The sequence below is a fragment of the Microtus pennsylvanicus genome, chromosome 5 (assembly GCF_037038515.1).
Source record: "Microtus pennsylvanicus isolate mMicPen1 chromosome 5, mMicPen1.hap1, whole genome shotgun sequence".
Taxonomy (NCBI): domain Eukaryota; kingdom Metazoa; phylum Chordata; class Mammalia; order Rodentia; family Cricetidae; genus Microtus; species Microtus pennsylvanicus.
Genome location: NC_134583.1, coordinates 116,638,261 through 116,657,255, shown reverse-complemented (window position 1 = coordinate 116,657,255; position 18,995 = coordinate 116,638,261). Strand labels below are relative to the sequence as shown.

General features: G+C 40.7%; 1 protein-coding gene across 1 annotated transcript in view; it reads right to left on the bottom strand.

Annotated features, from left to right (window-relative positions):
- The window catches only part of Exoc6 (exocyst complex component 6), a 138,929-nt gene that overhangs the window by 100,837 nt on the left and 19,097 nt on the right, over window positions 1-18,995 (bottom strand). The window contains exons 2-8 of the mRNA XM_075973922.1: window positions 13,541-13,712; window positions 12,181-12,228; window positions 11,965-12,055; window positions 10,350-10,395; window positions 6,315-6,519; window positions 4,896-5,051; window positions 833-901 (exon numbers count right to left, since the gene is read on the bottom strand). Coding sequence (XP_075830037.1) covers window positions 833-901; window positions 4,896-5,051; window positions 6,315-6,519; window positions 10,350-10,395; window positions 11,965-12,055; window positions 12,181-12,228; window positions 13,541-13,712 — 787 coding nt within the window. The remainder of the gene's footprint in view (window positions 1-832; window positions 902-4,895; window positions 5,052-6,314; window positions 6,520-10,349; window positions 10,396-11,964; window positions 12,056-12,180; window positions 12,229-13,540; window positions 13,713-18,995) is intronic.

Genomic DNA, 18,995 nt, shown 5'->3' with positions numbered 1-18,995 from the left:
CAGGAACCCTATTCCCAGTGTGATGTAACATTCCAGCTTAGCCTCCACTTGTCTTAGGTGCAAATACAGTTAAATGCGTAACTATCACCTGACATTATAAAAAAAAGAAAATAGCAGCTTTGAAAGACTGAGCGGAAGAATGACTTCATCATGACCTAGACAAAGTATTATGTTTTTACAGTGCCCAAAGTACACAGTACCTGAGGAATGAATGACACTCAAGGTCCTCTGGCCTCTAAATTCACACACACACACACAAACAAGGTAGAAAACACCTAATGATTCCTAAAGTTGACCTCTGGTCTCAACATACATACAAACACACACATACACATGCATGCACACTTATGTATCCTTACATATACAAGCACACATATAAACACACATGTGCACACACACACATACACAAGTTTATTCCTTTCTTCCTTCCTCTCTTTTTGGTGGTAGTGCTGGGGCTAGAACCCAGAGTTTCATACATGCTACAAGGACACTTTCTACAATGGAGCTACATCCCCAGTCCTGAATTACATCTTGATAAAGAAATTATTTAAAAATGGGTAACTGACTGCTTACTCAAAAGTATTAACAATATAATGTGGAACAAGCACACACTGAAATAAATACTAAAAAGTAACTATGAGTCAACCTCAGGAAGAAAGGGAGATGGAAGTACAATCTCCTCCTGTCCTCAGAAAGTACCAAAGCCGTTATTCTGCGATGTCCCAGGATGCACTTACACATTCCCCAGTGACAAAGACTATGATACACACATACATATCAAAAGCACCTCACCGTGGGACTCCATACGGTCAGAATTGACAAAAATACTCACCAAAGCAGAATAAATGTGTAAGCATCGGTAAACAGGTGAAAAATCAACGAGATCTTGAACAGTTAAGACCTAAAAAATAAATATATTTTTAAAAACGATAGGTTATACTATTAGATAATACAAAGTTAAAATCAAACATCAACTCACGGACTGTTAAAATATTTATTTAATTCTCCCAGGCATACAATATAAATGCAATCCTCTCATGTCATTTCACTCTGGTGGTTTTGTAGCTTATTCCTTATATGTTTATTATTATTGTTGACTGTTACGGATTATAGAGAAAAATAATTTTTTCCTATACTGTGGACTGACCCCAGGGCCTTGCACTTGCTAAGTAAGCACTCTACCATTGAGTAGAAAACATATCTGTATCATGCTTAGCAGAGTATCAGAAAATTGCTGTAATAAGTACATATTCATTACGGTCTTGTTTGAGGTAATTAATTAATTTACTTTCTGGCTTTAAAACAAAAATGGTTTTGCTTTAAAGCAAAACCATTGTTTCAAATTAGAAACTGTCACTATTATCTCATGGACGTTTTTTAAAAAAATGCATAGCTACTTAAAATTGGTGTATCAATTTTAAGATACATGCGAGCTTCTAGAATATATAATACAAAAATTATTCACATTATGTTACAGTGTTAAAAAAAAGTATTCCTTAGAACTGTTTTAAAACAGCATAAAGAAACCAGGCAGTGGTGGTGCATGCCTGATGTGGAATGTCCTTCTGTAGGCTGTGAACATGCATTCCTCCCACTGGTTAATAAATAACCTCGTTTGGCCTGTGACAGGATAGAATATAGCTAGGTGGGAAATCCAAGCAGAGAGAGGAAGAAAAAAGGTAGGTTGAGAGAGATGTCAGTGAGCCGCCCATAGAACAGGATGCCAGAATACCTAACGTAATGCCATTGTCACACAGAGCTATACAGACTATTAGAAACAGGTTAACTTACAAGTGAAGGCTAGTCAGTAATAGCCTAAGCCATTGGCTAACCAATTATATTAATATGAGCCTCTGAGCAATTGATTATTCTATAAGCAGTTTGGGGACTGGGAGAGAAACTGGTCCAATGGGCCCAGGTGAGACAGAGAAAAGCCTCCAGCTACACACACCTGTAATCCCAGCACTTGGGAGGCAGAGGCAGAGACATCTCTGTGAGTTTGAGGCCAGCCTGGGCTATAAGAGCAAACAAAACAAACAAACAGAAAACAAAAAGCATAAAGTCTCTCAAACTGAGAAATCTGTGAATTTTTCTAAAAAAGGAGCACATTTCTATTCTCATAAATCCTGAACAGATTATGCTCTTACTTATTAGGGAAAATTATGAAAACAAAATATAGAAATAGTAAAAGAGATCCAAAAGAATAGGAAACAACCAAAGTACCTTAAGCAATGACCTTAGAGCTAACATATGATTCTAATATCACCAACAGGTAGAGATGTGCAAAACAGACAGGGGAAACTAGTTAAGAATTGACTTCTTATCATCCACGTTTTCAAAGGGAAAAAAAGAATACAAAATCCTCTAAATATTAAGAACAAAGACGTCAATTTTAGAAAGTGTCTCATACTGAAACCATGTTTGCAATTTGTACACTATCTCGAAATTTAACCTAAAAAGATCCAATTCTACGTCTCCAGTTACAACTATTATAGGAACAACTTCAGCCTCAGGTATGCAGGGATTTATCAGAATGAAAAGCAGCACGTGCTGTCCATCTCCCTTAACCTCTTAGAGTACTGTATCACTGATGTGTGTCCTTATCCCTACCTCTGAAGACACTGGTTTGGAATAAAGGACGGGAACTGGAGAGATGGCTCAGGGGGTAAACTGCTCGCCCTGTTACCCAGTGAAGGACAGAGTTCAGACCCCAGACCCACGTAAAGGTCAGGCAGGTGTGTTGTCCCCTTGTCATCCCAGCACTCCTCCCAAACTGTGGAGACAGGCGGCCTCCAGAACTAGCTGGCTGGCTAAGCAGTTCTGAGTCAACTGAGAGGCTAAAGTGGACAGTGTCAAGGATATTTCTGTGGTCAGCCTCAACATACACAGCCTGAAACTCTAGCTCCAGAGAATCCAATGACCACATTTGAATTCTTTGGGCAATCACACACAGATACACACACATAAATAAATAATAAAAATATAAATATTTCAAAATATTAGTAATAATACAAGACAGACTCAACAGATGACTGTGCCACGGTGAAGGTTTAAAAAAAAACAATAGGATGAAATAATAAATTTGGATAGAAAAAATAAATTTAAAATAATTTCAAGGTTTACAGATATGATTAAAAAAAACAATTAACAAGGCTGGAGAGATGGCTCAGTGGTTAAGAGCACTCATTGTTCCTCCAGAGGACAAGGTTCAAATCCCAGGATTCACTTGGCAGCTCACAACTGTCTATAACTCCAGTCCCAGGGAATTTGAGACCTTCACCTAGAAATACATGTGAGCAAAACACCAATGCACATAGAATAAAAAAATAAATAAATAATTTTTAAAAAGAGATGACAGTCACAGAGACCCTAATTGTTCAACATGCAGACAACAAAAGGCTGTGAGTGCCCAAACCTAAGTTGGACATCCACATCAAACTCCTCACCCAAAGGCTCAGGGGTCCTGTCGAAGAGCTGGTGAAAGACTGTAAGGGCCAGAAGTGGTAGACAACTTCAAGGAAGTAGTGTTTTCCAGAAGTAACAGGGTAGACGTAATATGAACTCACAGCAGTTGTGGCAGCATGCAAAATACCTGTGCAAGACCCAGCCAGGCAAAATCCCAGCATAGAGTGGGAGGTGGACACATAACCCTGCTCTAGCTGAGCCTATTAGAATTTGACAGCTGCTGGGAAAGGGAAAGTCATTTTTTTAATGATGTGACCCCTGGTAGGTCAACCACAGGCCAGGGAAGGCCCCATCCCCAACACAAGCTGGGCAGCACACATTGAACTCAATGAGGCTAGAAGGAAGACGAAGGAAGAGGAGAATAAAGAGGAGGGAAAAGAGGAAGAGGAGGGAAGAGGAGGAAGAAGAGGTAACCTCAAAGTTAGTGGGAAGGGATGGGAAGGTTAAAAGGGTGACAACAGGGAGAGCTGGGATGGCGGGTATACTCAAAATATACTGTACAGAATTTTCAAATATTTAATTTAAAAAATGTAAAACTGTTAACCCTCAACACAAATTGAAATAAAGTGGCAGAAGGCTGGGGAGACAGTTCAGTCCATAAAGTGCTTACCACAAAGGTATAAGGAAGTGACTTTGGATCCCCAGAACCACATAAACTTGAGGGAGTAGCAACATCCAACTATAACCCCAGCACTGCAGGATGGGGAACAAGTGAGTGTCTGCAGCTCATGCCCCAGTCAGCCTAGCCAATCAGAGAGCTCCAGGCCCAATGAGACCCAGTCTCCGAAAAACTGAGGTGGCATCAATGAGATGGCTCTGTGTTTGCTACACAAGCCTGGCCACCTGGGTGATCCCTGGAACCTATCTAAAAGATGGAAAGAAAAAACAACCCCACTTAGTTGTTCCTTGACCTCCTACATCCACTGTGGCACATACATTCTTACACACACACACACACACACACACTGAGAGTGATTAGAGAAAACCCCTGATGTTCACCTCTGGCCTCAACACAAACATGCACACACATCCAGATGTACCTGTACATTCACATGCACATATACCACACGACACTACACATATGCACACATAAACTAAAATAAAATATGATATAAAATAAAATGGTAGGCTATCCAGAGTCGGGCCAAATAACAGAGTCAAAAATTATGAAATAAAAATTTGTCTCAGCTAGTTCAAATATGGTTACTACAAAAAAGATTAAATTTATTTTTACAACTAATTATACCAAACAGCTACACTCTACTGTCTACAAAAATACAGTCTACAATATCCTGTTTGTCTATCAATTATGTTGTCTAATATTTCAGATCATTCGCTGTCCACTATGAACTGATGGACATAAATCAATTGGACATGGAAAACACAGTGTTTTATAAATTCAATAATAAGGGAAGGAAGAAACCCATTACCTCCTCATCATTCTCAGCCTCCTCTTCAAGTACATGTTTCAATACAATGTCATTCTTTTCTTCTAGAATTCTGTCATTATTTGCATGCATATTTTTCCCAAACCTCGCATTATTTTGCTTCTGCAGAGCAACACTGAAGCTTTTCTGCTGTTGTGCCTATTTTAAAGAGGACAAAGTTCAAATTACTTCAAAATTGATTCTAGTCAAAACCACCGTTTACTATCCATCCACCCACTCATCCATTTACCTAACTACCCACTTATATATTTGATACAGGCTCCTGCTATATAACCAGGCTGAACTGGAACTCATTACGTATCTCAGTCTGACCACAAACTTGAGGTCTTCCTGCTTCAGCCTCCCAAGTGTTAGATTTGTAGTTGTGAGTCCACGTACAGTGCTCCCTGCCTCAAAATTATTCATAACATATCCCTTTTTTAAGTTGTTTCTTATAAAACTGTTTCTTATAAACCTGTTTCAGGGCCTGGGGAAGCATGTGCATGTGGGGTCAAAGTCAAGCCCCATTCTTCGGGATCATGATTGATTGATTGATTGATTTGAAATGAGATCTCTCACTGAGACCTGGGGCTGACCAAGTGATCTGTCTATATCTGCCTCTTCAGGGCTGAGATTACAAGCACACACTATGTCTGACTCTTTTATGTGGGTTCTGGGGATCAAACTCAGCTCCTCATGCTTGAGAAGCAAGCACTTTACCAACCAAGCCATCTCCAAAACTCTAATAATTATTTAAATGTACGTGTAAGATCTGCAACAATGTCCTCTTTTTAATTCCTGATTTGTACTTTCTTCTCTTTCAAATTCTGTTATAAAGGATTATCAATCTTATTTAAAAGGAACAATTTATGGGAAGTAGAAAGAAAGCTCAGCAGCTAAGAGCACTTGTTGCCCTTGCAGAGGCTGAGAGTTCAGTTCTCAGCATCCATCTCCGGCAGCTCACACACACCTGTAACCACATCTTCAGGAGATCCAATATCTCTGACTGCCTCTAGCACCTGCACTCACATACACATACCTACACCCAGACATGTGCACATACTCGTAATAAAAATAATACAGATCTATCTTTAAAAAGGTAACACCATAAAGCTGTTTCCACTCTGTGGCTGGCACCTATTGTTAAGGCAGATCTGATGGCGGAAAACCACATGAAGGAAAAAACAAACTGCTGGGAGTTCAGCTGGTGAATGTCTGAAGAAATCAGCTAAACTGACTTTACTTAAATTTTTAAAATATCTGTAATTCCAAAGAAAATGCTAGGAAAAACCATTCTAAAAGAGAACCAGGGATGATTAGAAAACGTTAAGCTTACGCACAAGGAAGCATGCTGAGAGGGAAGCCCTGGACATGTTTTACATCCCAGACATCAAGAATATTAATCTGAAATGTTAGACTCACCTGTTTCATGGCTGTTTCACCTATTTTGTCAGAATGCTTTCGAATGCTTTCCAGAAAGTCCTTGAGATCGGACATGGAGATCTCTTTGATATCCTCCCGGAGTTTAGGAAGCGTGTCTATCATTAGCTGGCAGAAGCGATACTGACTGACCCGGGGGAAGTACACAGTCTCCAACTGTTCCATCGTTTGAAGTGCAGAATAATACCTGAGAGAGGTTAAAGGGAATTGTAAAAAGTTCATGTCAATTAACTATATAAGGAGACCCAAATAATCAATCAGTCTGATGCTCCCCTCAAAGAGGAGTGACTGCATCTGGGCTCTCAGTGCTGGGACATTTGCCTAGCTACACAGGCCCTGGGCTCCACATACAGCCCCAGTGAGAAAATAACATTTAGCCCCATTACTAAACACAACCATATATACTGTACACACATTTGCAGCTAACATTCAGGGCTTCTACTAACATAAACTTAATTCCAACGAAATCTATAACATGAGGAAAACTATCATAGTTGTTGCAATGTCTTAACTCTAAACAAATTTACAAATCACAACACAATGCTAAATTATTCACTATACAATTTCTTACTATCTCTCCTACATTATATCCATCCACACAATGGTACCATCAAAAATTATAGCACATGTTTCATTCTAAATACATGTTAAATTTATTTAACTGTTTTAAGAAAATGTCATACTACTATTTAATTAGAAATATCACTAAGTGCCTCAAGTCTAAGAGGAAAATCACTTGCTGAGTGATTTCTTCCAATTCAACAAACACTTTCTGCATGCCCACTATTTATGAGGCACTATTGGACATGTCAGGTGTGCAGTAATTAGTAAACCAGAGCTCGTGCCCCAGAGAAACTGACACAGACCTTCATGGGCTAATTCTTTCTTTCAACCCTCTGAGGTAATCTATTGGCAACCAATGCTATTTATATGTTATGACAGGAAAACTAAAACAGTATGTAACTTGGTCAAGATGTCATAGTGAAATGGTTCCTGGATCCAGCATATAAACATATAAATATCCTAAGTTTCAAAGATCCAAGGAAAACCAGAAAATACTTTAAACTGAAAGATAATAGAAAAAAAGAACAAATCAAAACTTGTGACAAGGCATGGCTCATGTCTGTCACGCCAGTATTGCAGAATATTTGTGTATATTGTAAAAATGTGTCTCTGCTTAAGATACCTTCTAATTGGTTTACTAAGGAGTTGAATGGTCAATAGTTAGGCAGGAGAGGATGGGTGGGGTTTCCAGGGAGAGAGAGAAAGGGGAGGAGGAATCTAGGTGTGAGGAATCTAGGTCTGACTGCAAGTCAGACATGCCATACTGAGGAAAGGTAACCAAGCCATGTGGCAGAATGCAGACTTTGAAAAACTATGGGTTAATTAAGTTATAAGAGCTAGTTGGGGAAACGCCTAAGCTAAAGCTGAGATTTCAAAATTAATAATAAGTCTCTAGATCATTATTTGTGGACTGAAGGTCCAAAGAGAGTCTGACAAGAAAGCTTGCCACATGCCAGTATTTGGATGACTAAGGCAGAGCAGTCATAAGTTCAAGCATATGGTGGGATATAGTAAGATGCGGTTTCTGAAGGAAGAAAGAAAGTGAAGGAGAGAGGGAAGAAGTAAGGAGGGAGGGGGAGGGAATAGGTCAGTACTCTTACGAAAATTTATATCAAGAAAATTTCCTAGTGCATTATCAGATTAAAGATTAGTTTCCAAGTTAAAGTGTGGCTCCCAGGGTTGAAGAAATGAATCTGCAATTAAGGAAACTTGCTCCTTCTGCAGAGGACCAGGACCACAGTTTGGTTTCCAGCATCCATATGGCAGTTCACAACCAACTATAACTCCAGGCCCAGGGAATTCAATATCTACTTCTGGCTTCTGCAGGCACCAAGCACACACACAGTACACATACAAACATGCAGGCAAAATACTCAAGTACATAAAATAAATACAGACTATTTTAAAAGGTGGTTCCCCAAGAACCCAGCAGGCGCACTGAAAACAAACAAGCCATTAAAACTTATCATTAAAAATTTACAGAACACAGAGGACAAAGTTTTTCTTTGTTTTTTAAGGACAAAGTTAAGAAACGAAGCCGATGCTGGTTTTGCACACCTCTAATCCCAGCACTTGGGAGGCAGGCAGAAGCAGATGGATCTCTGTGAGTTTGGGGACACTCTGGTCTACATAGTGAGTTCCAGGACAACCAGGGCTACACAAAGAAACCCTGTCTCAAAAACAAACCAAAAAACCAAAACAAAACAAAAAACAAAAGCAAAGAAAAAAAGCAACAAAAGAAAAAGAAATGAGAATGACTTCAGACTTCCCAATGGCAAGCATGGAAGATAGAGGTCATAAGAGAACACACCTACAGAGAAGAAAGCTCATAAGTTTGCTCACACATGTGCCACCCTGACCCCATGAGTGTGTGTGTGTGTGTGTGTGTGTATACATATGTGTGAGTGTATGTGTGCATGTGTGTGTGTATGTGTGTGCACATGTGAGTGAGAGTGTGATGAGCCCAGGTTGCAGGCAAATCTTAGTTTCTAAATAGTGCTGCTGTCTGGTAACAATACTATTTCTAATAGAACTATTAAAGAAACACAGGTGTGGGCAGAAGAGCGCAGTGAGAGCCAGGGACATCATACTGTACAGCAGGAAAGCACACAAAGAGGACACAAACTGGCTTGAAAATCTCTACACTAAACTGGAACAATCTGTACATCAAATAGAATAAAGATAGTAATAAACTAATGCATTTATTTTTAAAATATTCATGACTCTACAGCAATAATCAGAAAAAAGGAGCAAAGAAAACAGATTAAAAGTGGTAATCCCAGTCAGACAGTGATGGCCCACACCTTTAATCCCAGCACTCAAGAGGCAGAAGCAGGCGGAGCTCTGTGAATTCGAGGCCACCTTGGTCTACAAATTGAGTTCATGACAGCCAGGGTTATACAGAAAAGCCCTGTCTCCCCCCCCAAAAAAAAAGAGTTACAAGAGTTGACCTGGCCTTTTCATGAATAGCAAAAGAACAGCTGGAGGGGAGGGCAGCATCTTCAGAAGTGTGAAGCCTGGCACCTTCAGTCCAGCACTGGAGAGGCCGGAAGGCAGGGCCACTGCAAGTCTGAGGCTGCAAAATGAGTGAGACCTGTCTCTAAAATCATTATTATTGGATTTTATTAATAAAATAAAATGGACAAAAAAAAGCACATAAGAACTAAATTTTCAAGCAGGAAAGAAGATAATATTTGGGGCATGGTAGAGAAAATCTGATTATAACTATTAGATTATATCACTGAAAAAACAGATAAGCCCCTAGACTGGAAAACAGTAAGAGTCATTTTGCTGTGGAACAATGGTCTGTACCCTGCCAATTGTATTTTAATAAAATGCTGATTGGCCAGTAGCTATGCAAGAAGTATAGGCAGGCACGGAGAACAGGAGAATTCTGGAAAGAAGAAAGATTCAGTCTGCAGTCATCACCCTGACACAGAGGAAGCAAGATGTGACTGCCTCGCCAAAAAAGGTACCAAACTACGTGGCTAACACAGACAAGAATTATGATTAATGTAAGTTATGAGTTAATAAGAATCCTGAGCTAATAGGCAAATCAGTTTATGATTAATGCCTCTGTGCGATTCTTTGGGATTGAACGGCTGCAGGACCAGGTAGGACAGAAACCTCAGTCAACATCATTTTCGTCTTTATTACGAGGCAGAAGGTGAAGAACACTGCCCTGGCTGTCAGCTTATAACCACCTGTACTCTGCCTCCAGCCCACATCCCACACTCGGCCCTTCATTATCGCAAAATACATCAGTAAGTTAACAAAATCCTGACTCCTGTTGAGTTGTCTGTTTATTCTTTATCAGTGCTATCAATCTTCCATGTCACCTCTAAAGGACACGGCTACAGCCTGCTTTACTGGGTGATATGACAAGCACGCTGCATGACAAGGCTGAAGACGGAGGCGCCCTGTGCTCATGAGACTGCAGAGAAGTGGGCTCACCTTTTCATGCTCATCTGCTCTTTCAGCTTGCTGTACATTTCCAGCACTGCAGTAAAAACAACAGTTGAGTTTCGTAAGAAAAGGCCATTGACACAACAAACTTGTTAGTCTTCTCTATACTACAACGTGGTGAGCTAATATTCTTGAATAAAAGTTATATGTGTTGTTAATGGAAATGATTTAATTTGCACATATTGAACATTATATACATTAACATATTAAAGTTGGAACGCTTATATATACTGATACCTGCAATGAGACAGGAACCTATTAATAATTATTTTATTCAGAAACTACTAATATCTCTTTCCAGAATTAGAAGTTTCTATTTTAGGTACTCGAGAAAGAAAACTGAGTGACAGTGAGATTCATCTGACTCAACATAAACAGCATGACTGTAATATAACTGACTACAAGGAAATTCACACTGAATCTACAAGGAAAAAACACTGTCAAATGCTAATGGCACAGTGAGTTCTAACAACAGTCGAAATAAATCCAGCAAAAAATATTTATTTCAACGCTTCCACAAAGCCTCAGAAACATAATTATTCAATAAAATAATAAATTTTGAACTGTATAATCCCAATATCTTCCATAATGATTGACACATGGGGAAATGTATGTGTTGTTCATCAAAAGGGTAGATTTGGGAAGGGGAGGCTCTGGGTGTGGCAATGAAGAGTAAGTATTCACACGTGCTCAGAGCCACTGTCCAGCATCTCAGTTTCACAGCCCACTAAGGTGTGTGCTGAACCCAGCTCTCCACCAGTACACACATTTAGGCTTACAGTCCAAGATGACAAATGGCAAAGCATCCAGTGAAGAAGTGTCTTCAAGGTTAACACAATATCATTTATATTCTAAGCTAATTTTCTATCACATAACTAGTATGCATGGTATTATATGGAGGGTTAGGTCTCTTCCTAAAGAGGAGCTAAGTTAAAGCAGATCCTGAGATGGATTTCACTGACAACATGAAAACAAAGAAATGGCATATACCTCCTCTTTTGAACAAGATGCATCCAATTTACAACATAGTGAAAAAAAACATAGGTGAAGAAATACTGGCTAGTTCTTGAGAATTTATGTAATATCCCAGTAATATCTGAGCCAGACCAAGAACTAAGTCTTTCCAAAAAGCAATTAGAGAGGCAAAAGAAGGGAGGCCTAGCATTTACAGTGTTTCTTTACTTTATCGAAAATGAGGTTGGGAACAAAGTCAACCTGGTAGGTGACAAACATAAAACAATGGGAAAACAAGAGGTAAAAAAAAATAGGCAGATTAGATAAAGCCCAGAAAAACATAGCTAAAAGACACTCTCCGGAGGGAAAACAGACAAGCATGGAGGTGGGGTGATGGTGGAGAGGTCACCCAAATGCCAGCTAGACAGAGAGGAAATGCAAAGATGTTTAGGAAACAGGTGAAATGGAAACATTTACTTTGTAAAACTCACGGAAATCCAAAGAAGGAGCAAGCATGAAAGGCAACCAGAGGCGATGCTAGGGAGCAATCACAATAATCTGTAATCCCCACAGGGAAGATGACTGACTATGCAGTACCATTGAATTACAATTTTACCACACCAAAGATACGGTACATCGTTTGACTCACCTGGGAGGCATAACTGCAATTTCTCTACTACAGTTATAATATTTCTCTGCTGAATTCTACATCGAATAATATCTTCTGTTTGTACTATCACCTTGGAAAATAAAGTGTTGACAATTTTAAGGTTAAATGGCATCCATATATACCAAGTTCTCTCTCTCCCTCACTCCCTCCCTCTTCCCATCCATCCACCCAGCTATCCATCCATCCTTTTCTTACCTCTTTTCCAGCATCTTGAAACCTTCGGTTGGTATCAGTAACTTGCACCTTAAAAATAATTTCGCCTTAGTTAGACAAACGTGCATAAAGTTGCCCTGATGCAACTGCTCACCCTTGTAATCAGATCATGCTTCATGAGAAACTCAGAACAAAGAAATGCAAATTCAAATTAACTCTACAGTTTGAACTTGAACTTTTGATTGAAAAGGACTTTTGTTAACTTCAATTGATTGTGACAGTTCTTTTTAACAGATTCTGTGGCAAACTTCTCAAATTTACTCAGGATTTTTGAACTTTACTTGCTTTTCTGAGTCTGTCAAACAATTCAAATCACTGACCCAATTGACCACTGGTCCCTTTTTGATAACTTCAATGAGCTCTATGTGCCATTCACTGTCCGAAGGAAATGGCGATTGCATTTTACGGTAATTAAACATTCATACTTTCTGAATGCAAACCCTGGGAGGTTGATTAACATCAAACACAGAAATCTCAACCCACAGCAACATGTTCAAGCTGCAGGTGCAGCCAAAGCTCAGCCTGGATTTTCCCACATATTAAGTGACTCATTAGGTCATCGTATGAGGAAGCACATTCTCGTTTATTAAAAATCTCATTAGCTGCAGAGCAGAGGTGCTCAGTGACCTCATGATGGTGTGTCTGGTCTCTTGTTATCTGAATAGCCTTTATATGATGCTTCTTCTAATCAGAATCTTTGTATTCTGCCTGATAAGCACTTTGAATGAAAAGATAAAACAATTCCTATAATTAAGTTTTTATATTCTTACTGAACAAATCCAGGCCTAGTTTAATAAATAATGTCTCCAATATGGCAGAATATGTGAGCAACTTTCTCTAACAAAATTAAATGACAGCATAAAATCATTTATAGTAAATTTTCATGACTTTAGAGGATAGCTTTTTTTTTTTTTATTTCAAGACAGAGTCTCTCTGTGTAACAGGTCTGGCTATCCTGGAGCTCACTGTGTAAACCAGGCTGGCCTTGAACTCACAGAGATCCACCTGTCTCTGCCTCCCAAGTGCTGGGGTTAAAAAAGTGTGCCTCCACCACCTTGTGAGGACAGCTTTTTAAGACTTTTAAGACTATTGTTGTCACTGTTTTTAAAACTGTAAATAGGCCTTTCCCTGTCTGTGTGTTTTAGCACACTTCCTGCATGTAGACATCCTATTAGGTAAGAAGCATTCCTGTTGTAATGTTGTAATGTGTTAGTGGAGCACCAGGAACATTCTCCAGTATGTATACTATTTACTTCCTGAAAGTGCAGTCAATGGCCAGTGTGTTGTAGTACTGCATAACTTAATGAGTATAAAGCAAAGAGAAGCTGAACATATTTCCTACCTTCAGTTTTTCTGCACCAGCCCTTACTTTAAGGAGCTCCGTGATAGCGTCTACAAAGCCCTGATGGTGGAAGTTGCACATCTTTTCAATCTCCTTGTCGTGGCTGCGGATACAAGCATCTAGCTTTTCCATAAACTTCTTGTGTGCATTTGGTTGATCATCATACACAGACCTGTATGTAAAAAAATAAACCTGAAATTAACTTCTCAGTTCACCAAAAGCTTTTCCTATTAAGCATAGTCTTTGCAGCAACTAGAGATTTAACCTCTAAGTAAGTAAATGAATTGGACAGTTACAACCTTCATTAGAAACAATTTTAAAGGAAAATGTTTCATTTCTTTTTCAGTATGTTAATATTCAAAGACTGAGAGACCCTCTAAATATATTCCTAGGTGTCCAGAAATAAAAGTCTTAAGGCTTAGGATATGGGGGTCAAATATTACTCCTTAACATACTAAGGCTCAAAACTGAATAAATAGTGTGAGTAAAATACATGAAGAAACTCATGACTTTTACGACATTTACTATGTGTCAGAACATGTTCTGAAAGCTATAATATAGTAACTCATCTTCACAATAAGGCTACAAGGTAGATATTGTTATTATCCTTGCTTTTTGTAGACATTATTCATTATAACTGCCATAAATTCCACAATTCAAAATTTATGACTGGAATATGCATCTTGACCATCTGGTCCCAAGATTTAGATCCTCAAGTACAGAATCATATTGCAGTTACCACATTTGAAAACAGGGTACAAAGTTCAGCTCATGCTAACTCCACAGAATGAGTGATACGTCAACCCCTTTACTATGCAGTAAGCTTGTCCTTGGCTCTGGAAATGAACACTTTGTGTAATGTCTTGTCTGTTTACATGGAGGCCATAACAGTACGATTTATGAAAGTGGGGGCCTCAGCTTTCTAGAGGCTAAAAACTAAGGTCAGCATGGTGGGCAGTGAGCCGGACTTACATGGGCAATTAGTCCCACACATGACTGTACCCTAATAAAGATCTTTGGACATCAAGGAGAGTGACTTCACTGATAACAGTGGAAGAGTTGCCCACACAATGCCACTAGGGAAAGACAAATGGACACTCATTCCTGGATCTCTCCTTCACCCTGCCCAAGTGCCTTTCCCACTGCTAACTGCAGGAAGCATCCACATGCTCTATCAAGCAGAACGGTGTGCATAGCACCTCTGATAGAATCTAGCAGTTGTTTCTACATAGTGTTGAACCTGGAGGACATTGCACCAGCCACTACCTCTTGTTCAAGGTTCAGTGCAAGTTCCGTTTTCTTCCACCAGGTCTTTGTCAATCATTTCTATATGAAGTAATATTTTCCTCTTTAGGACAGATAAAGTTGTTGTCCTTGACAGTTACTCTGACATCTTCTCATACACTACTTTGTATTGTAACTTAAATATTAATATATGCTATATATCTTGTTTCCCTAAACACCAAAGCCTCTGAGGGCAGCTGCAAGCCTCAGTTTTTAATGAGTTAAGTACTACTAGCAGTAGACACATTATAGGACGATAATTAAAAAGCTGGGCTCTTTGAGTGCTTGGCTAGAATGAGACTCTGGTCTTGGTCACCTTTTTCATTCATATACTCGATTTCAGTCTGACTCTACAAACACATGAACATCTTCCAAATTTACATTTCCACCCCTAACTTCTCCTCAAACTTCAGACTCATATCTGCCCAGATGAAAGTGTGATGGGCATTAATCTTCACTTTATTCAAAAGACAATTCCTAACCCACTTCCCCCAAAGCTGCTTTTTCCATACTCTTCCTCATCTTAGTAAACTCCACTTAATTATTTCTCAGACAAAAAAGCCCCGAAATTGTTCCTGGCTTTTTTTCTCCCGCTTCTAACCACAGATGATTTAGCACAGGTATATCAGATCTATGGTCCAGGACAGTGATGAATGCAGCCCAACAAATGTGTAAATGACAGCATCGTATCACAGTGTCAAAAGGCTGACAGGCTGCTGAGATGCTCAGCAGGTGACTCTGTCTGCGACCAAGCCTGACAAACTGAGTTGGATCCCCAGAACCCAAATGGCAGAAGAATAGAACCAATTCCCACAAACTGTTCTCTGACCTCCCCACCTATGCCATGGAGCACGTACATACACGCACACACACAGCATGTGTACTTACATACATACACATAAAAATAAATAATAAATGTTTTGTTTTGTTTAAGTTGGCCACCTCTGATCTAGCAAGCCTAATACATGCACTGATATCACCCTAGTCTAAGCCAGCAACACGCTCTGCTTTAAATTATTGCCAACTGCTTCCTACTGATATGACCCTGCCTTGCCTCCACCTTCCAGCATCTTCCCAACTGTAGACACATGATGCATAATGGAGATGATCTTATTAACATAAGAGATCTCATATTCAAATCATTTATTCTTGCAACAGCCCTGTAAAGCTCTATACAGTTCTGCTGCATGTTACCTCCCTGCCCTCACTTCCTACTATCTAATCTCCATTTTACTATATTCTGTGCCGGCAACACTGGCCTCCTCACAAATTGTTTTTTTTTTTTCTTTTTCAAAAAAATTTATTTATGTACTTTTTTAGGTATGAGTGTTCTGTCTGCAAGCATGCCAGAGAGAGCTAAGGATTCCATTATATATGGTTGTGAGCCACCATGTGGTTGCTGGGGACTGAACTCAGAACCTTTGGAAGAGCAGCCAGTGCTCTTAACTGCTGAGCCTTCTTCTCCAGTCCCATCTTTGTAAATTCTTAAACACATCAAGTCCATTCCTGCCCTGTGCCCTGCAAATGTGTGTTCCCATACAATCTGTCTCCCTCACTTCCTCTAGGTTTCTGGGGGAAAAGGAGGGGGAGAAGAACTGAAGGAGAAGGGGGAAGGAGTGGGGAAAGGGAAGTGCAAGAGGAAGGACAGGAAAAAGGAGAGGGTATTAGGTCACCCAAGTCTGTCAAAGGCTGCTCTCTCTGGGTTTAATTGAAAATCTCACATCTTAAGAAACCCCTTTGGTACAAGCAACCAAAACAATCGGCCACCTATTTTGATTCAAGGTTCATGGGCTATGAGAGATGCATTTGAGTTCAATGTTGTATAGTTAGTCTCATGTAGGAGAGTTCACAGTTCAGACTGCAGGAACTGAGGAGACGGCTCAGTCAAAACACTTGTCATAAAAGCACAGGGACTGGAGTTGGGATCCCCAGAACCCATGTAAGATGCTGGGGGTATGCAGTACAGTTGGGAGAGCTGCTTATGTCTTAGTTAGTGATGGTGGTAATAAAAATACCGAGCGCTTACTACATGGTCAGTGCTTCTCACACAGGCCCTCATTAAGTATTCACCACACATCCATAGCACACTCTGCTAGCAGCCCAGTTTTCAAATGCACTTGAGGAAGATTAACACATAAGTCTAAAGTCACATAAATAACACAGTTAAGATTTAATCCCAAATCTACCTGATCTAGAATAATTTAAAAAATATTGCATTATGAGAGTTTCCAGTGAGCAGCAGTAAGCAGCACATGGACTGTGGATGGGAAGCACTGGCCCGAGCAGTCACATAGATCACCTTTGAAGGCCAGCGATTGATAATGACTCAGCAGGGGATCCCTATGTGCACTGCTGCACCCATCAGGTGAAATCAAGATGGGCAGGAAGAGGGATGGGAACTGAGGCATGGCTAATCGTTAGGCAGTAAGTTACAAATGCAACAAAATGAGGAGCAACACATGAGGGGGAAACACTGAGGTCCCTCCGTGCTTCTCTGAAACGCAATTTCCCTTGAACGATCAAGGTTACTCTTTGAAACTGATTTGCAGGGAAGGAAAGCGAGCAGAGTCACTCACTCAGCCTCTAACCCTAGGTCGATTACTATAATAGTGGAAGTTATATTACTATTCTAAAGTTTTAAGTGACATACAGTTTAACAAAATTTTTTAATTTCCCCAGGATTTCTAGTATCTAGTGGGAAGCCTAACCAAGCTCCTACAAACACACTTATTCATAAATAAGCAAGACAGAACCTGAAAAACTGGTAAATGCTATACTACTCCACGTGAACTAAGGTGGTACCTTTTCAAAAAGACTTTTATGTGAGCTGTGTTTTACTTGCACGTATGTTTGTGCCCCATGTGAACGCAGAGCCCCTAGAGTCCTGAAGATGACATCAGACTCCCTGGAACTCAAGTTACAGACAGTTATAAGCTGCCATGTGAGTGGTAGGAACCGAACCGAGGTCCCCAGAACAGCCCCTGTTCTTAATCCCTGAGCCATCTCTCCTGCCCATTAAGGTGGTGCCTTAGTCCTCCACACACTAACAGCAATGTCAAGGTAAAAGTTTAGTCAGGGAACAGGAAGGCAGAAGACAGTGGCCAGTGGCCTGCCTGCCTCTGTGGCCAACGGGCCACATCATGATGAGCAAGCATGTTATGGTGGAGAAATGGGAGAGAAAGAGAAGCAGAGTGGTTCATGTGCTATGGAGAAAAGTGGAACTGGTGGTGAGGAACAGGACGATGGGAGTGGACTGTGCTGCCACCTGAGGCCACGTGATGTCTGTGCCTGTGCTGCCACTGAGGGCCATGTCTGGGTCCACGGCCCTACTGCAACTGGGGACTGTGTTGAAGTTCATGACCATGTCTGGATGACATGGTCTGGACTGCGGCCTAAGCCCATGTTGATATCTGAGGACCTTATTAAGCAGGCCCACACCTCGCTGGCCCTGGGAGGGTTAGCCCCACCCTCTCACCTGCTTGGGTGGGGAGATGAGAGAGGAGGCAGAAAGGGGCAGAAAGGGAGAGGTGGTCCCCCCCTCGCTGGTCACCACACTCAGAAAAGCTGACCCTGGCCCTTGTCATTTGTAGTATGAGGTGGTGGCACAGGAGCAGGAGAGTTAGCCTTGATGGTGGAGGGGGAGGGCAGAATGGGAGAGCTGGCCCTGCAGCTCACCTGAGGGGATGGTCCTAGAGGAGGCCCAGGCTGACCAACCCAGCTACCAACCAGGCCCACATCCAAGGTTCTGAGTCCCTAGTATCTACCCCTATATCTACTCCCCAACAGCCACCCCATCTATGAGCTGCAGGGGCACATGATGGGGCTGGTCCTGCAGAACCATAACTGTAGGATCTATCTGCATGACTCAAGGCAACTATCAAGAGTAGTTTCAGTGAGGGTCCAGTATTGATAGCGTAGCAGAAGCCAGAGGTCTTGAACCAGACCAACAACTCCCTGCAAGGAACATCTGTAACTAAAGCTGTCTGGGCAAAAGGGTCCACTGTGCGGCACACCACAGCTCCCAATGCCACTAAGGTGCACTAATGTGTGATGGAAGGCGGCCAAACAGAGGAGCAAGTGGGGGTTTGGCTCTTGTTGTTTTGGGTTTTTGGTTTTTGTTTGTTTGTTTTGTTTTGTTTGAAACAGGGTTTTTCTGTGTAGCTTTGGAGCC